The sequence below is a fragment of the Sturnus vulgaris genome, unplaced genomic scaffold (assembly GCF_052056855.1).
Source record: "Sturnus vulgaris isolate bStuVul1 unplaced genomic scaffold, bStuVul1.hap1 Scaffold_673, whole genome shotgun sequence".
In the NCBI taxonomy this organism is placed as follows: domain Eukaryota; kingdom Metazoa; phylum Chordata; class Aves; order Passeriformes; family Sturnidae; genus Sturnus; species Sturnus vulgaris.
This window is the reverse complement of record NW_028276622.1, coordinates 69,657-82,788: the sequence shown is the minus strand read 5'-3', so window position 1 is coordinate 82,788 and position 13,132 is coordinate 69,657. Positions and strand designations below refer to the sequence as shown.

The following is a 13,132-nucleotide window of genomic DNA, read 5'->3' as shown; positions in this document are numbered from 1 at the left end:
TCCATGACCATAGATCCCAATCCCAATCCCATAGATCCCAATCCCACAGATCCCATAGATCCCATAGATCCCAGGGATCCCATACCGCCTGGAATCTCTCGTAGCTGGGCTCCCCGGGTTTGGGCGGGTCCATGACGGCGTCCATCACCAGCTGTCCGGGCACGGGCGGGCACAGCCGCACCGACACGAGCTTCGCCAGCTGCGCCTTCACCTCGGGGTGCAGGTTCACCACCTCCACGTAGCCGCCCCGCAGGCCACACCTGCCCCACGGCCACCAGTCGGCACCCGGCACCCGCCGTGGGCACCCACGGGTGGGGGTTTGGGGTGGGAAGCCATGGGTGGGGGTTTGGGGTGGGAGCCACGGGTGGGGGTTTGGGGTGGGGGTTTGGGATGGGATCCCATGGGTGGGGATTTGGGGTGGGAGCCATGGGTGGGGGTTTGGGATGGGATCCCATGGGTGGGGGTTTGGGATGGGATCCCATGGGTGGGGGTTTGGGGTGGGATCCATGGATGGGAACCCATGGGTGGGGGTTTGGGATGGGGGTTTGGGGTGGGAACCCATGGGTGGGGGTTTGGGATGGGGGTTTGGGATGGGAACCCATGGGTGGGCACCTATGGATGGGATCATGGATGGGAACCCATGGGTGCGGATTTGGGAGTTTGGGATGGAATCCATGGATGGAACCTATGGGTGGGGATCTGGGATAGGGATTTGGGATGGGATCCATGGGTGGGGGTTTGGGGTGGGATTCCATGAGTGGGATCCATGTATTGGAATCTATGGATGGGATCCATGGATGGGAACCCATGGAGCACACATGACATCCATGGAATCTCCACATCTGTATCCAATGTCCCTGACCCCAATCCATGACATCCATGGCCCCAATCCATGACATCCCTGACCCCAATCCATGACATCCATGGTCCCAATCCACAACATCCATGGGGTGGTGGCACCTCCATCCCCAATCAATGACATCCATGACCCCAATCCATGAAAATCCATGGTCCCAATCCATGACATCCATGGGGTGGTGGCACCTCCATCCCCAATCCATGACATCCATGACATCCATGTCCCCAATCCATGAAAAATCCATGATCCCAATCCATGACATCCATGAAAATCCATGTCCCCAACCCCAGGGGATTCACAGGGTGGTGGCACCTCAGTCCCCAACCCATGACATCCATGAAAATCCATGTCCCCAATCCATGAAAATCCATGTCCCCAATCCACGACATCCACAGGCCGGTGTCACCTCCCCCCACCCCGGGGATCCCACGGGAGCCAGGAGGGGCCGCTCCCGGCATTCCCAGCACTCACTCTCCCATGAATCCCTTGGAGATGGAGTGGAAGGAGGCCAACTCCACCTCCTCCGAGTAGGGCGGCCCCAGCTCCATCAGGACCTTCTTGAAGGAGTGGAAGGCCGAGCCCTCGGCGTACACGTTGTCCTGGTACACCTGGGGGGACGTCACCCACAATTCCAGGGCTTTTCCCGGGAAAAAGGGTGGGGAGGGGGACACACACGGCCGGGTGACCCCGCCCACCTCGTCGGCCATGAGGAAAAGTTTCTCGTCGTAGGCGAATTTGATCACTTCCTCGATGCACTCGCGGCTCTGCACCTGGCCTGGGGACACCCGGGGGGGACACGGGGGACACTGAAACTGGGGGGGGTCAGTCCGCTGCTGAACTGGGCTCCCGGGCCAGTCTTGGGCTCCCGGGCCAGTCTTGGGGTCCCACTTCAGTCTTGGGGTCCCACTTCAGTCTTGGGGTCCCAGTCCAGGCTTGGGGTCCCAGTCCAGTCTTGGGGTCCCGGGCCAGTTTTGGGGCCCCAGTCCAGTCTTGGGTTCCCAGTCCAGTCCAGAGGTCCCAGTCCAGTTCTGGGGTCCCGGGCCAGTCTTGGGGTCCCACTTCAGTCTTCAGGTCCCAGTCCAAGCTTGGGGTCCCAGTTCAGTCTTGGAGTCCCAGTCCAGTTTTGGGGTCCCCAAGGTCCCAGTCCAGTTTTGGGGTCCCAGTCCAGTTTTGGGGTCCCAGTACAGTTCTGGGGTCCCAGTCCAGTCCTGAGTTCCCAGTCCAGTTTTAGTTTCCCAGTCCAGTTTTAGTTTCCCAGTCCAGCCCAGGAGTCCCAGTCCAGTCTTGGGGTCCCAGTCCAGTTCTGGGGTCCCAGTCCAGTTCTGGGGTCCCAGTCCAGTTTTAGTTTCCCAGTCCAGTTTTAGTTTCCCAGTCCAGCCCAGAGGTCCCAGTCCAGTTTTGGGATCCCAATCCCAGTCTGTGGATCCCGGCTCAGTTTTGGGGTCCCAGCTCACCCTGGATCCCACCCCAGGTGTCCCACACCAGATATCCCACCCCATGGATGCCATCCCATAGATCCCATCCCATGTGTCCCACCCCACCCATCCCATGTGTCCCACCCCACCCCATAGATCCCATCCCATGGATCCCATCCCACCCCATCCCATGTGTCCCACCCCACCCCATAGATCCCACCCCATAGATTCCACCCCATAGATTCCACCCCATAGATTCCACCCCATAGATTCCACCCCATGGATCCCACCCCATGGATCCCATCCCATCCCACCCCATGGATCCCACCCCATGGATCCCATCCCATGCATCCCATCCCACCCCACCCCATGGATCCCATCCCACCCCAAGGATCCCATCCCATGGATCCCATCCCACCCCATAGATCCCACCCCATAGATCCCACCCCACGGATCCCATCCCACGGATCCAATCCCACCCCACGGACCCCACCCCAAGGATCCCATCCCATGGATCCAATCCCACCCCACGGACCCCACCCCAAGGATCCCATCCCATGGATCCAATCCCACCCCATAGATCCCACCCCAAGGATCCCATCCCATGGATCCCATCCCACCCCACAGATCCCACCCCACGGACCCCACCCCACTCTCCCACCCCACAGATCCCACCCCACGGACCCCACCCCACTCTCCCACCCCAGGGACCCCACCCCACTCTCCCACCCCACAGATCCCACCCCAGGGACCCCACCCCACTCTCCCACCCCAGGGACCCCACCCCACCCTCCCACCCCACAGATCCCCCCCCCCCCCGCCCCCCATTGCGGTTACCGGTGGGGTTGCCGGGGTTGATGATGCAGAGCACGCGGGGGCAGCAGCGCTTGCGACCCTCGGCCAGCGCCCGGCGCAGCTCGGCCACGTCGAGCGCCCAGCAGCGCTCCTCGGCCAGGTAATAATTGAGCTGCACCGCCTCCAGCTCCGCCAGGGCCGCCGAGTAGAGCGGGTACTGCGGGATCGGGATCAGAACCCCCGTGCGAGACCCGCCCGAACCCGACACCAACAGCTTCAGCACGTTCTGGAATGAGAGAGGGGAGGGGGAGTGAGGGGCGGGGGGGAATGGGGAGGTGGTGGGGACAGTGAGGGGGACGGGATGGGGACGGGATGGGGACAATCCGGGGGATAGCGTGGGGTGGGAATGGGGAGATCGTGGGGACAGTGAGGGGGACGGGATGGGGACACGGTGGGGACAATCGGGGGACAGTGTATGGTGGGAATTGGGAGATCGTGGGGACAGTGAGGGGGACGGGATGGGGACGGGATGGGGACAATCAGGGGATAGCGTGGGGTGGGAATCGGGAGATCGTGGGGACAATCTTGGGGACAGTGAGGGGTAGGAATGGGGACGTGGTGGGGACGTGGTGGGGACAATCAGGGGACAGCGTGGAGTGGAAATCAGGAGATCGTGGGGACGTGGTGGGGACAATCAGGGGACAATCGTGGGGACAATCGGGGACAGGATGGGGTGGGAATCAAGAGATCGTGGGGACAACCAGGGGACAATCAGGGGACAATGGTGGGAACTGGGACATCGTGGGGACCGTGAGGGGACAGTGAGGGGAATCCGGAGATCGTGGGGACAATCAGGGGACACTGAGGGGACAGGACAGGGTGGGGACATCACGGGGACAATGAGGGGACATCATGAGAACATCACGGGGACATGGCGGGGCTGGGAATGAGGACACCATGGGGACATCACGGGGACAATGGTGGGGACAGTGAGGACAATGCAGGGACAGCAACTTGGCGACAGCGGGACCGTGACAACGACACGGGGACAACGCGGGGACAACGAGGGGGGGAGTGGGGACAACGCGGGGACAACCCAGCGCCACCATCACCACGGCAACCCCCATGGCCTCGGCGACAACGCGGGAGCTGGCACTGTCCCCGGGGCAGGAGCTGGCACTGTCCCCGGGGCAGGAGCTGGCACTGTCCCCAAGGCAGGAGCTGGCACTGTCCCCGGGGCAGGAGCTGGCATTGTCCCCAGCCAGGCGTGGGGACACCAAGGACACGCCACCCCCCCCCCCCCCCCCCCACCCCGGGAGATGCCACAAAGGTCCCTTTGTCGCCGGCCACCGTGGGAACGGCCGGGGGGTGGCACCGCGCCATCGAGGGTTGGGCTGGGTTGGGTTGGGGGGGGGTGGTGGCCGATGTCACCGGTGTCACCGATGTCACCGCACCACGATGGCGTCGCTGGCGCCCGTGGACAGGAAGATGTCGTCGGCTTTGGAGGGGACACCGTCGCGACGCTCGATGTAGCGCGCCACGCTCTCCCGAACCATCTGCACGCCGGGGCTGGCGCTGTAGGAACCTGCCAGGGGACAGCCACGTTGTCACCTCCCCCTCACCCCCCAACTTCAGGTGACACCCGAGGTTGTCCCCAAGCTCCGGGGGTGGCGAGGGGAGGTGACACCGACCCACGCTCTGGCCACCGCAAGCCTCCAAAAGTCGCTGCGCTCGCTCCTTGGCGTCGCTGGGGAGGGACGCGTCCTTCATGAGCTCCGGGCACAGGCACAGCGCTGTCACCTGAGGGGACAGCGAGGTGACAGAGAGGTGACAAAGCAACCCCGGGAAGGGGTGGTGGCAGTGCCGAGGTGTCGCCGAGGCCGTACCTGGCGGAGGAAGGTGATGGGCTGCTGGCCCATGGCGTGCGCGTCACCGATGTTGGCCTTGATCACCTCGGTGAAGGGCTTGGGGACACCCTGGGGGGACACGGGGGACAGCGGTGGGGACAGGGGACAGGGATGGGGACAGGGGACAGGGACAGGGATGGGGACACGAGGAGGGGATGGGGACAGGGACAGAGATGGGGACAGGGACACGAATGGGGACAAGGGACAGGGACAAGGACAGGGATAAGGAAAAGGGACAGGGATGGGGACAGGGACAAGGGATGGGGACACGAGGAGGGGATGGGGACAGGGACAGGGACAGGGATAAGGAAAAGGGACAGGGACAGGGATGGGGACAGGGGACAGGGACAGGGACAGGGACAAAGGACAAAGGCAGGGGACAGGAACAGGGACAGGGACAAGGGATGGGGACACCAGGAGGGGACAGGGACAGGGACAGAAGGGACAGGGACAAAGGACAAGGGACAGGAATAGGGACAGGGATGGGGACAGGGACAAGAATTGGGACAGAGATTGGGACAAGGGACAGAAACAAGGGACAGGGACGGGGACAAGGGACAGGGACAGCAGGGACAACAGGGACAGGGGGACAGGAATGGGGACAAGGGACAAGGACAGGGACAGGGACAAGGATGGGGACAGTGACAACTCAGGGGCCGTGACCTCCCTGTCCCCCCACCCAGTGCCACCCCCCCCCCCCGTGTCCCCACCAGCCGAGTGACGTCACCCCCGTGTCCCCTGCCCTGGGACAACACCGGGGACACCTTGGGGACACTTTGGGGACACCCTGGGGACACTTTGGGGACACCTTGGGGACATCCGGGCCAGCCCTGGCAGGGCGGCAGCCGCGTCCCCACCCCCAGCCCAGGTGACCGAGGCCACTCGAGCCGGACTTTGGCCACCTCGGGTGGCACCGCCCCGATTGTGTCACCTCTGTCACCCGGCCTCACCCCCTGTCACCTCCTGTCACCTCTTGTCACCAAAGCCACCCCCCCACCCCGAAAAAAAAGGTGGGGACAAAGGGGACCCCGATTTTGGGGACAGAAATTCCCGTTTTGGGGGTGGCCTGGAAGGGAAAATTCTTTTTTTTTTTTTTTTTTTTTTTGGGGGGGGGGGGAATTCTTTTTTGGGGGGGGTTAAAATAATTTTTTGGGGTAAAAAAACGTTTTTTCGGGGAAAAAAAATCAAATTTTGGGGTAAAATCCCCTTTTTTGGGGCGATAAAAATCTTTTTTTAGGGAGGTTAAAGGCAGTTTTGGGGAGCGAAAGGATTTTTGGAATAAAGTTTTTTTTGGGGGGGGGAAAAAAAACTTTTTTTGAGAAATAAAATCTTTTTTAGGGGGATAAAAACTCATTTTGGGGGAGATAAAATCCCCTTTTTGGGGGGTAAAACCCCTTTTTGGGGCGGAAATCCTTTTTTTGGGAGGAAAAATCCTATTTTTGGGGGGAAAAATCCCAATTTTTGGGGGAATAAATCACATTTTTGGGGGGTAAAATCCCAATTTTGGGGGGGTAAAACCCCAATTTTTGGGGGGAAAAATCCCAATTTTGGGGGGGGTAAAACCCCAATTTTTGGGGGGAAAAATCCCCAATTTTTGGGGGTTCTTATGGGGCCAAGTTTGGGATGTTCCATTTTTTTTTGGGGGGGGGCACAGAGAGGGGTCCCGATTTAGGGGGGAGGGGACCCCAAATTTTGGGGTGGGGGGGGTCTCGATTTTGGGGGGAGGTGTCCGAGTTTTGGGGAATTCTCCCGGTTTTTGGGGGGATTATCCTGATTTTTTGGGAATTCTCCCGGTTTTGGGGGGGATTATCCCGGTTTTTGGGGAATTCTCCCGGTTTTTGGGGGGGATTTTCCCGATTTTTGGGGGAATTCTCCCGGTTTTTGGGGGGTTATCCCGATTTTTGAGGGGATTATCCCGGTTTTTTGGGGAATTATTCCGAATTTTTGGGGAATTCTCCCGTTTTTGGGAGGATTATCCCGGTTTTGGGAGGATTATCCCTATTTGGGGGGGGGATTATCCCGATTTTTTGGGGAATTCTCCCGGGTTTGGGGGCGTTTATCCCGGTTTTGGGGTGATTCTCCGGGTTTTGGGGGGGTTTATCCCGATTTTTTGGGGAATTCTCCCGGTTTTGGGGGGTTTATCCCGGTTTGGGTTTGGGTTATCCCGGTTCCGGCACTGAATGTCCCGGTTCCCGTGGGCTGTTCCCGGTCCAGGGTCAGTTTATCCCGGTTCAGGGAGCGCTGTTCCCTGTCCGGGACTCAATGTCCCGGTTCCCGGGGTCTAAGTCCCGGTTCAGGACCGGATTATCCCGGTCTGCTCCAGATTCTCCCGGTTCCCGAGGGCTATTCCCGGTTCGGGATCTCATTTCCCGGTTCGGGGGCCGGATTATCCCGAATTCTCCTACCCCGGTACTGAGTGTCCCGTTTCAAACCCGGATTGTCCCGGTCCGGACCGGCTGTCCCCGTTCCCGTGCGCTATTCCCGGTTCGAGATCCCATTTCCCGTTTCAGTCCCGGATTATCCCGAATTCTCCCAACCCGGTATCCAATTCTCCGGTTCCGTTGCGGTCCGGTTTAGGCAATTTCGGGTTAAATTAATTTTTTTTGATATTTTTGGGGGGGTTTTTTCCCGGTACCTTTCGCAGCTCCTGCTCGATCTCCAGGGCGCGGCTGACGATGGGGCCGCGCACCGCGTACTCCACCCGGCGGATCGCGGGGTTCATCGTTTCGGGGGGTCAACACCCGACCCCTCCGGGCTCCCCCGGTGGCCGCCGCCGCCGCCGCCGCCGCCGCCGCCATGGCCAGGAGCCTGCGGGGCCGCAGCGCCCTCAGAGCCCGCATGGCCCCTCACCGGCGACACCGCGACAATCGCGACAGCGCCCACCCCCCACCCACGACCGACCCCGGCCAACCCCAAAAAATAAATTCAATTCTAGAACGGGATGGGTGAAGGAGGAGAGCGGGTTGTTGGCGCACCCCGAACCTCCCCGCTCTCGTCGGGTTCGGACGGTACCGGGGTTGGTTCGAAAGAGGCGACAACGGGCAACGGGCAACGGGCAACGGGCAACGGGCAACGGGCAACGGGCAACGGGCAACCGGGGGGGGCGAGCGGCAACGGGCGGAGGGCAACGGGCAACGGGGGGGGCGGCGGGGGACGGCACGTGGAGCGCGGGAAGAGGGGACAGCGGGGACAGCGGGGACAGCGGGGACAGCGGGGACAGGGGTGGCACCCGGGGCAATGGGGACAGGGATAGGAGTGGCACCTGGGACAGCGGGGACAGGGTGGCACCTGGGGACAGGAGGGACAGGGACAAGGGTGGCACCTGGGGGCAATGGGACAGGGAGAGGGGTGGCACCTGGGAGAGCGGGGACAGGGACAGGAGTGGCACTCGGGGGCAATGGGACAGGGACAAGGGTGGCACCTGGGACAGCGGGGACAGGGTGGCACCTGGGGGACCAGGAGGGACAGGGACAAGGGTGGCACCTGGGGACAGGAGGGACAGGGACAAGGGTGGCACCTGGGGGCAATGGGGACAGGGACAGGGGTGGCACCTGGGACAGCAGGGACAGGGACAGAGGTGGCACCTGGGGGCAATGGGGGACAGGGACAGGGGTGGCACCTGGGGGCAATGGGGACAGGGACAAAGGGTGGCACCTGGGGGCAATGGGGACAGGGACAGGGGTGGCACCTGGGGAACAGCGGGGACAGGGAATGGGACACTGGGAATGGGCCACTGGGAATGGGATGGGACACGGGGGAATGGGCAGGTGGCAGCGGGGACAGCGGGGACACGGAAAGGGGTGACATCGGGACACTGGGAGTGGCACCCGGGGGCAAAAGGCACCGGGGTTGGGATTCCGGGAATGGGAGGGGACACTGGGGATGGGACATCGGGAAAAGGACATCGGGAATGGGACACAGGGGATGGGACATCGGGAATGGGGTGGCACCGGGGACAACGGGGACGGGGACGGGGACGGGGACGGGGACAGGGACAGGGGTGGCATCGAGGGCAAAAGGCACCCGGGAATGGGACAATGGAATGGGGGGGACAAACGACACCGGGAATGGGACACGGGGGATGGGCAGGTGGCAGCGGGACAGCGGGGACAGGGACAGGGGTGGCACCGGGGACAAAAGACACCGGGGATGGGACACCGGGAACGGGCAGGTGGCACCGGGGACCGAGCAGTGACACCGGCACCAGAGACTGGGACAAACTGGGAATGAGGGTGGCACCGGGAAGGGGACACCGGGGACAACGGGGACACCGGGAAAGGAGGTGGCACCGGGACAGGGGACAGGCGGTGACACCGGGACTGGGACAAACCGGCACCGGCACTGGGGACCGGTGACAATTGGCACCGGAAGGGGACACCGGGACAGGAGGTGGCACAGGAACAGGGGACAAAGGGCACGAGGGTGGCACCGGTCAAGGCCGGGGGGGGGGGGGGGGGTGGCACTGGGGACAACGGGCACCGGGGGGGGACAACGGACTCCGGGCAGGGGGTGGCACCCGGAGCGTGTCACCCGCCGGGATTGGGGACAGGCGACACGGGGGGTGGTGGGACAGGGGGATGTGGGAATTTGGGACCTCAGACCCCCCCTAAAATGTCCCCAAAATGTCCCCAAAATGTCCCCAAAAATCCCCGCTCACATCGCCCCCCAGCGGAGCCAACCGCCGCGCCCGCGCTGGCCACGCCCCCGCAGCTGTCAATCAACATCGAGGCCACGCCCCACTCGAAGCCGATTGGCTGAGGGCAGAAGGGGGCGGGGGCAGGAAGGCACCAAACAGCGGAGGGACGGGGGGGGTCAATATGGGATTCCCCCCCCCCCCCCCCATTGGGGGGTCCCAATGGATTCTCCCATTTAGGGACCGCAATGGGGGTCCCCAAAAATCCCCAAACCTCAATTGGGGACCCCAAAAATCCCCCCGAGGGGTCCCCAAAAATCCCCAAACCTCAATTGGGGACCCCAAAAATCCCCCCGAGGGGTCCCCAAAAATCCCCAAACCTCATTCGGGGACCCCAAAAATCCCCCCGAGGGGTCCCCAAAAATCCCCAAACCTCATTTGGGGACCCCAAAAATCCCCCCGAGGGGTCCCCAAAAATCCCCAAACTTCATTCGGGGACCCCAAAAATCCCCAACCCTCATTTGGGGACCCCAAAAATCCCCCATAGACCCCTCCCTAAATCTGGTCCTAATTTTAGGGCGTCCTAATTTAGGATCCCCCAAATCCAATTTTTCCCCCATTTGGGATCCTCCTAAATGGGAAAACCCCAAATCCCATTTCTCCCCTAAATTCCCCCATTTAGGATCCCCTAAATCCTATTTTTTACCCCATTTAGGATCCCCCACACCCTTTTAGGATCCCCTAAATCTTCCCCAACCCCATTTAGGATCCCCTAAATCATCCCTAAACTCCATTTAGGATCCCCCAAATCCCATTTGGGATCCCCCAAACCCCATTTAGGATCCCCCAAATCCCATTTCCCCCTTTTAGGATCCCATAAATCCCCCCCCCAACACCATTTAGGATCTCCCAATCCTTTTAGGATCCCCCAAATCCCATTTGGGATCCCTCAAACCCCTTTTAGGATCCCCCAAATCCTCCCCAAACCCCATTTAGGATCCCATAAATTCTCCCCAAACTCCATTTAGGATCCCCCAAATCCCCCCCAAATCCCATTTAGGATCTCCCACACCCATTTAGGATCCCCCAAACCCTTTTAGGATCCCATATATCCTCCCAAACCCCATTTAGAATCCCCCAAACTTCTTTTAGGATACCCCAAATCCTCCCCACACCCCTTTTAGGATCCCCCAAACCCCATTTCCCCCTTTTAGGATCCCCTAAACCCGCCCCAAACCCTTTTAGGATTCCCAAAACCCCATTTAGGTTCCCCCAACCCTTTTTAGGATCCCATAAATCCTCCCCAAATCCTTTTAGGATCCCCCAAATCCCATTTCCCCCTTTTAGGATCCCCCAAATCTTCCCCAAACCCCATTTAGGATCCCCTAAATCCCCTTTTAAGATCCCCCAAACCCCTTTTAGGATTCCCTAAATCTTCTCTAAACCCCATTTAGGATCCCCCAAACCCTTTTAGGATCTCCCAAATCCTCCCCAAACCTAATTTAAGATCCCATAAATCCTCCCCAAACCCCATTTAGGATGCCCCAAATCCTCCCCCCAAACCCTTTTAGGATTCCCCAAATCTTTCCCAAATCCCATTTAGGATCCCCCAAAACCCCTTTTAGGATCCCCCAAATCCCATTTCCCCCTTTTAGGATCCCCCAAATCCTCCCCAAAGCCCATTTAGGATCCCCCAAAACCCCTTTTAGGATCCCCCAAATCCCATTTCCCCCTTTTAGGATCCCCCAAATCCTCCCCAAAGCCCATTTAGAATTCTCCAAATCCCTTTTAGGATCCCATAAATCCTCCCAAACCCCTTTTAGAATCGCCAAAACCCCTTTTAGGATCTCCCAAACCCTTTTAGGATCCCCCAAACCCTTTTAGGATCCCCCAACCCCATTAAGGATCCCCCAAACTCCTTTTAGCATCCCCCAAACCCCTTTAGGATCCCCCAAACCCCATTTAGAATCCCCCAAACCCTTTTAGGATCCCCAAATCCTCCCCAAACCCTTTTAGGATCCCCCAAATCCCTTTTAGGATCCCCCAAATCCTCCCCAACCCCATTTAGGATCCCCCAAACCCCTTTTAGGATCCCCTAAATCCCATTTAGGATCCCCCAAACCCCATTTAGAATCCCCCAAACCCTTTTAGGATCCCCCAAACCCCATTTTAGGATCCCCCAAATCCCATTTCCCCCTTTTAGGATCTCCCAAACCCTCCCTAAACCCCATTTAGGATCCCCAAAACTCCTTTTAGGATCCCCCAAACTCCTTTTAGCATCCCCCACTCCCATTTTAGGATCCCCCAAATCCCATTTCCCCCTTTTAGGATCCCCCAAATCCTCCCCAAACCCCATTTAGGATCCCCCAAACCCCATTTAGGATCCCCCAAACCCTTTTAGAATCCCCCACACCCCATTTAGAATCCCCCAAACTCCTTTTAGAATCCCCCAAACCCTTTTAGGATCCCCCAAATCCTCCCCAAACCCCATTTAGGATCCCCCAAACCCTTTTAGGATCCCCCAAACCCCATTTAGGATCCCCTAAATCCCATTTAGGATCCCCCAAACCCCATTTAGGATCCCCCAAATCCCATTTCCCCCTTTTAGGATCCCCCAAACCCCATTTCCCCCTTTTAGGATCTCCCAAATCCTCCCCAAACCCCATTTAGGATCCCCCAAATCTTACCCAAATCCCATTTAGAATCCCCCAAACCCCATTTATGATCCCCCAAACCCATTTAGGATCCCCCAAATCCTCCCCAAACCCCATTTAGGATCCCCCAAACCCTTTTAAGATCCCATAAATCCTCCCAAATCCCATTTAGGATCCCCCAAAACCCCATTTAGGATCCCCCAAACCCCTTTTAGGATCCCCCAAATCTTCCCCAAATCCCATGTAGGATCCCCCAAACCCCATTTATGATCCCCCAAACCCTTTTAAGATCCCATAAATCCTCCCAAATCCCATTTAGGATCCCCCAAACCCCTTTAGGATCCCCCAAACCCTTTTAGGATCCCCCAAATCTTCCCCAAACCCCATTTAGGATCCCCCAAACCCTTTTAGGATCCCCCAAATCTTCCCCAAACCCCATTTAGGATCCCCCAAACCCTTTTAGGATCCCCCACTCCCATTTTAGGATCTCCCAAATCCTCCCCAAACCCCATTTAGGATCCCCCAAACCCTTTTAGGATCTCCCAAATCCTCCCCAAACCCCATTTAGGATCCCCCAAACCCTTTTAGGATCCCCCAAATCCTCCCCAACCCCATTTAGGATCCCCCAAACTCCTTTTAGCATCTCCCAAACCCTTTTAGGATCCCCCAAACCCCATTTAGGATCCCCCAAATCCCATTTCCCCCTTTTAGGATCCCCCAAACCCCTTTTCCCCCTTTTAGGATCTCCCAAATCCTCCCCAAACCCCATTTAGGATCCCCCAAATCTTACCCAAATCCCATTTAGGATCCCCCAAACCCTTTTAAGATCCCATAAATCCTCCCAAATCCCATTTAGGATCCCCCAAACC

At 59.1% G+C, this 13,132-nt stretch overlaps 1 protein-coding gene across 1 annotated transcript; it reads right to left on the bottom strand.

Annotated features, from left to right (window-relative positions):
- Positions 1-47: 47 nt before the first annotated feature.
- LOC148217556 (alanine aminotransferase 1-like) lies at positions 48-7,721 on the bottom strand (the record flags this gene model as incomplete). Its single annotated transcript, XM_088158554.1, has 8 exons — positions 7,612-7,721; positions 4,956-5,045; positions 4,761-4,869; positions 4,524-4,654; positions 3,112-3,355; positions 1,555-1,634; positions 1,331-1,467; positions 48-260 (listed from the first exon to the last, which is right to left on the bottom strand). Coding segments are annotated over exons 1-8 (1,091 nt in total), but the record flags the coding sequence as incomplete, so codon positions are not given.
- Between the last annotated feature and the right edge of the window lie 5,411 nt (positions 7,722-13,132).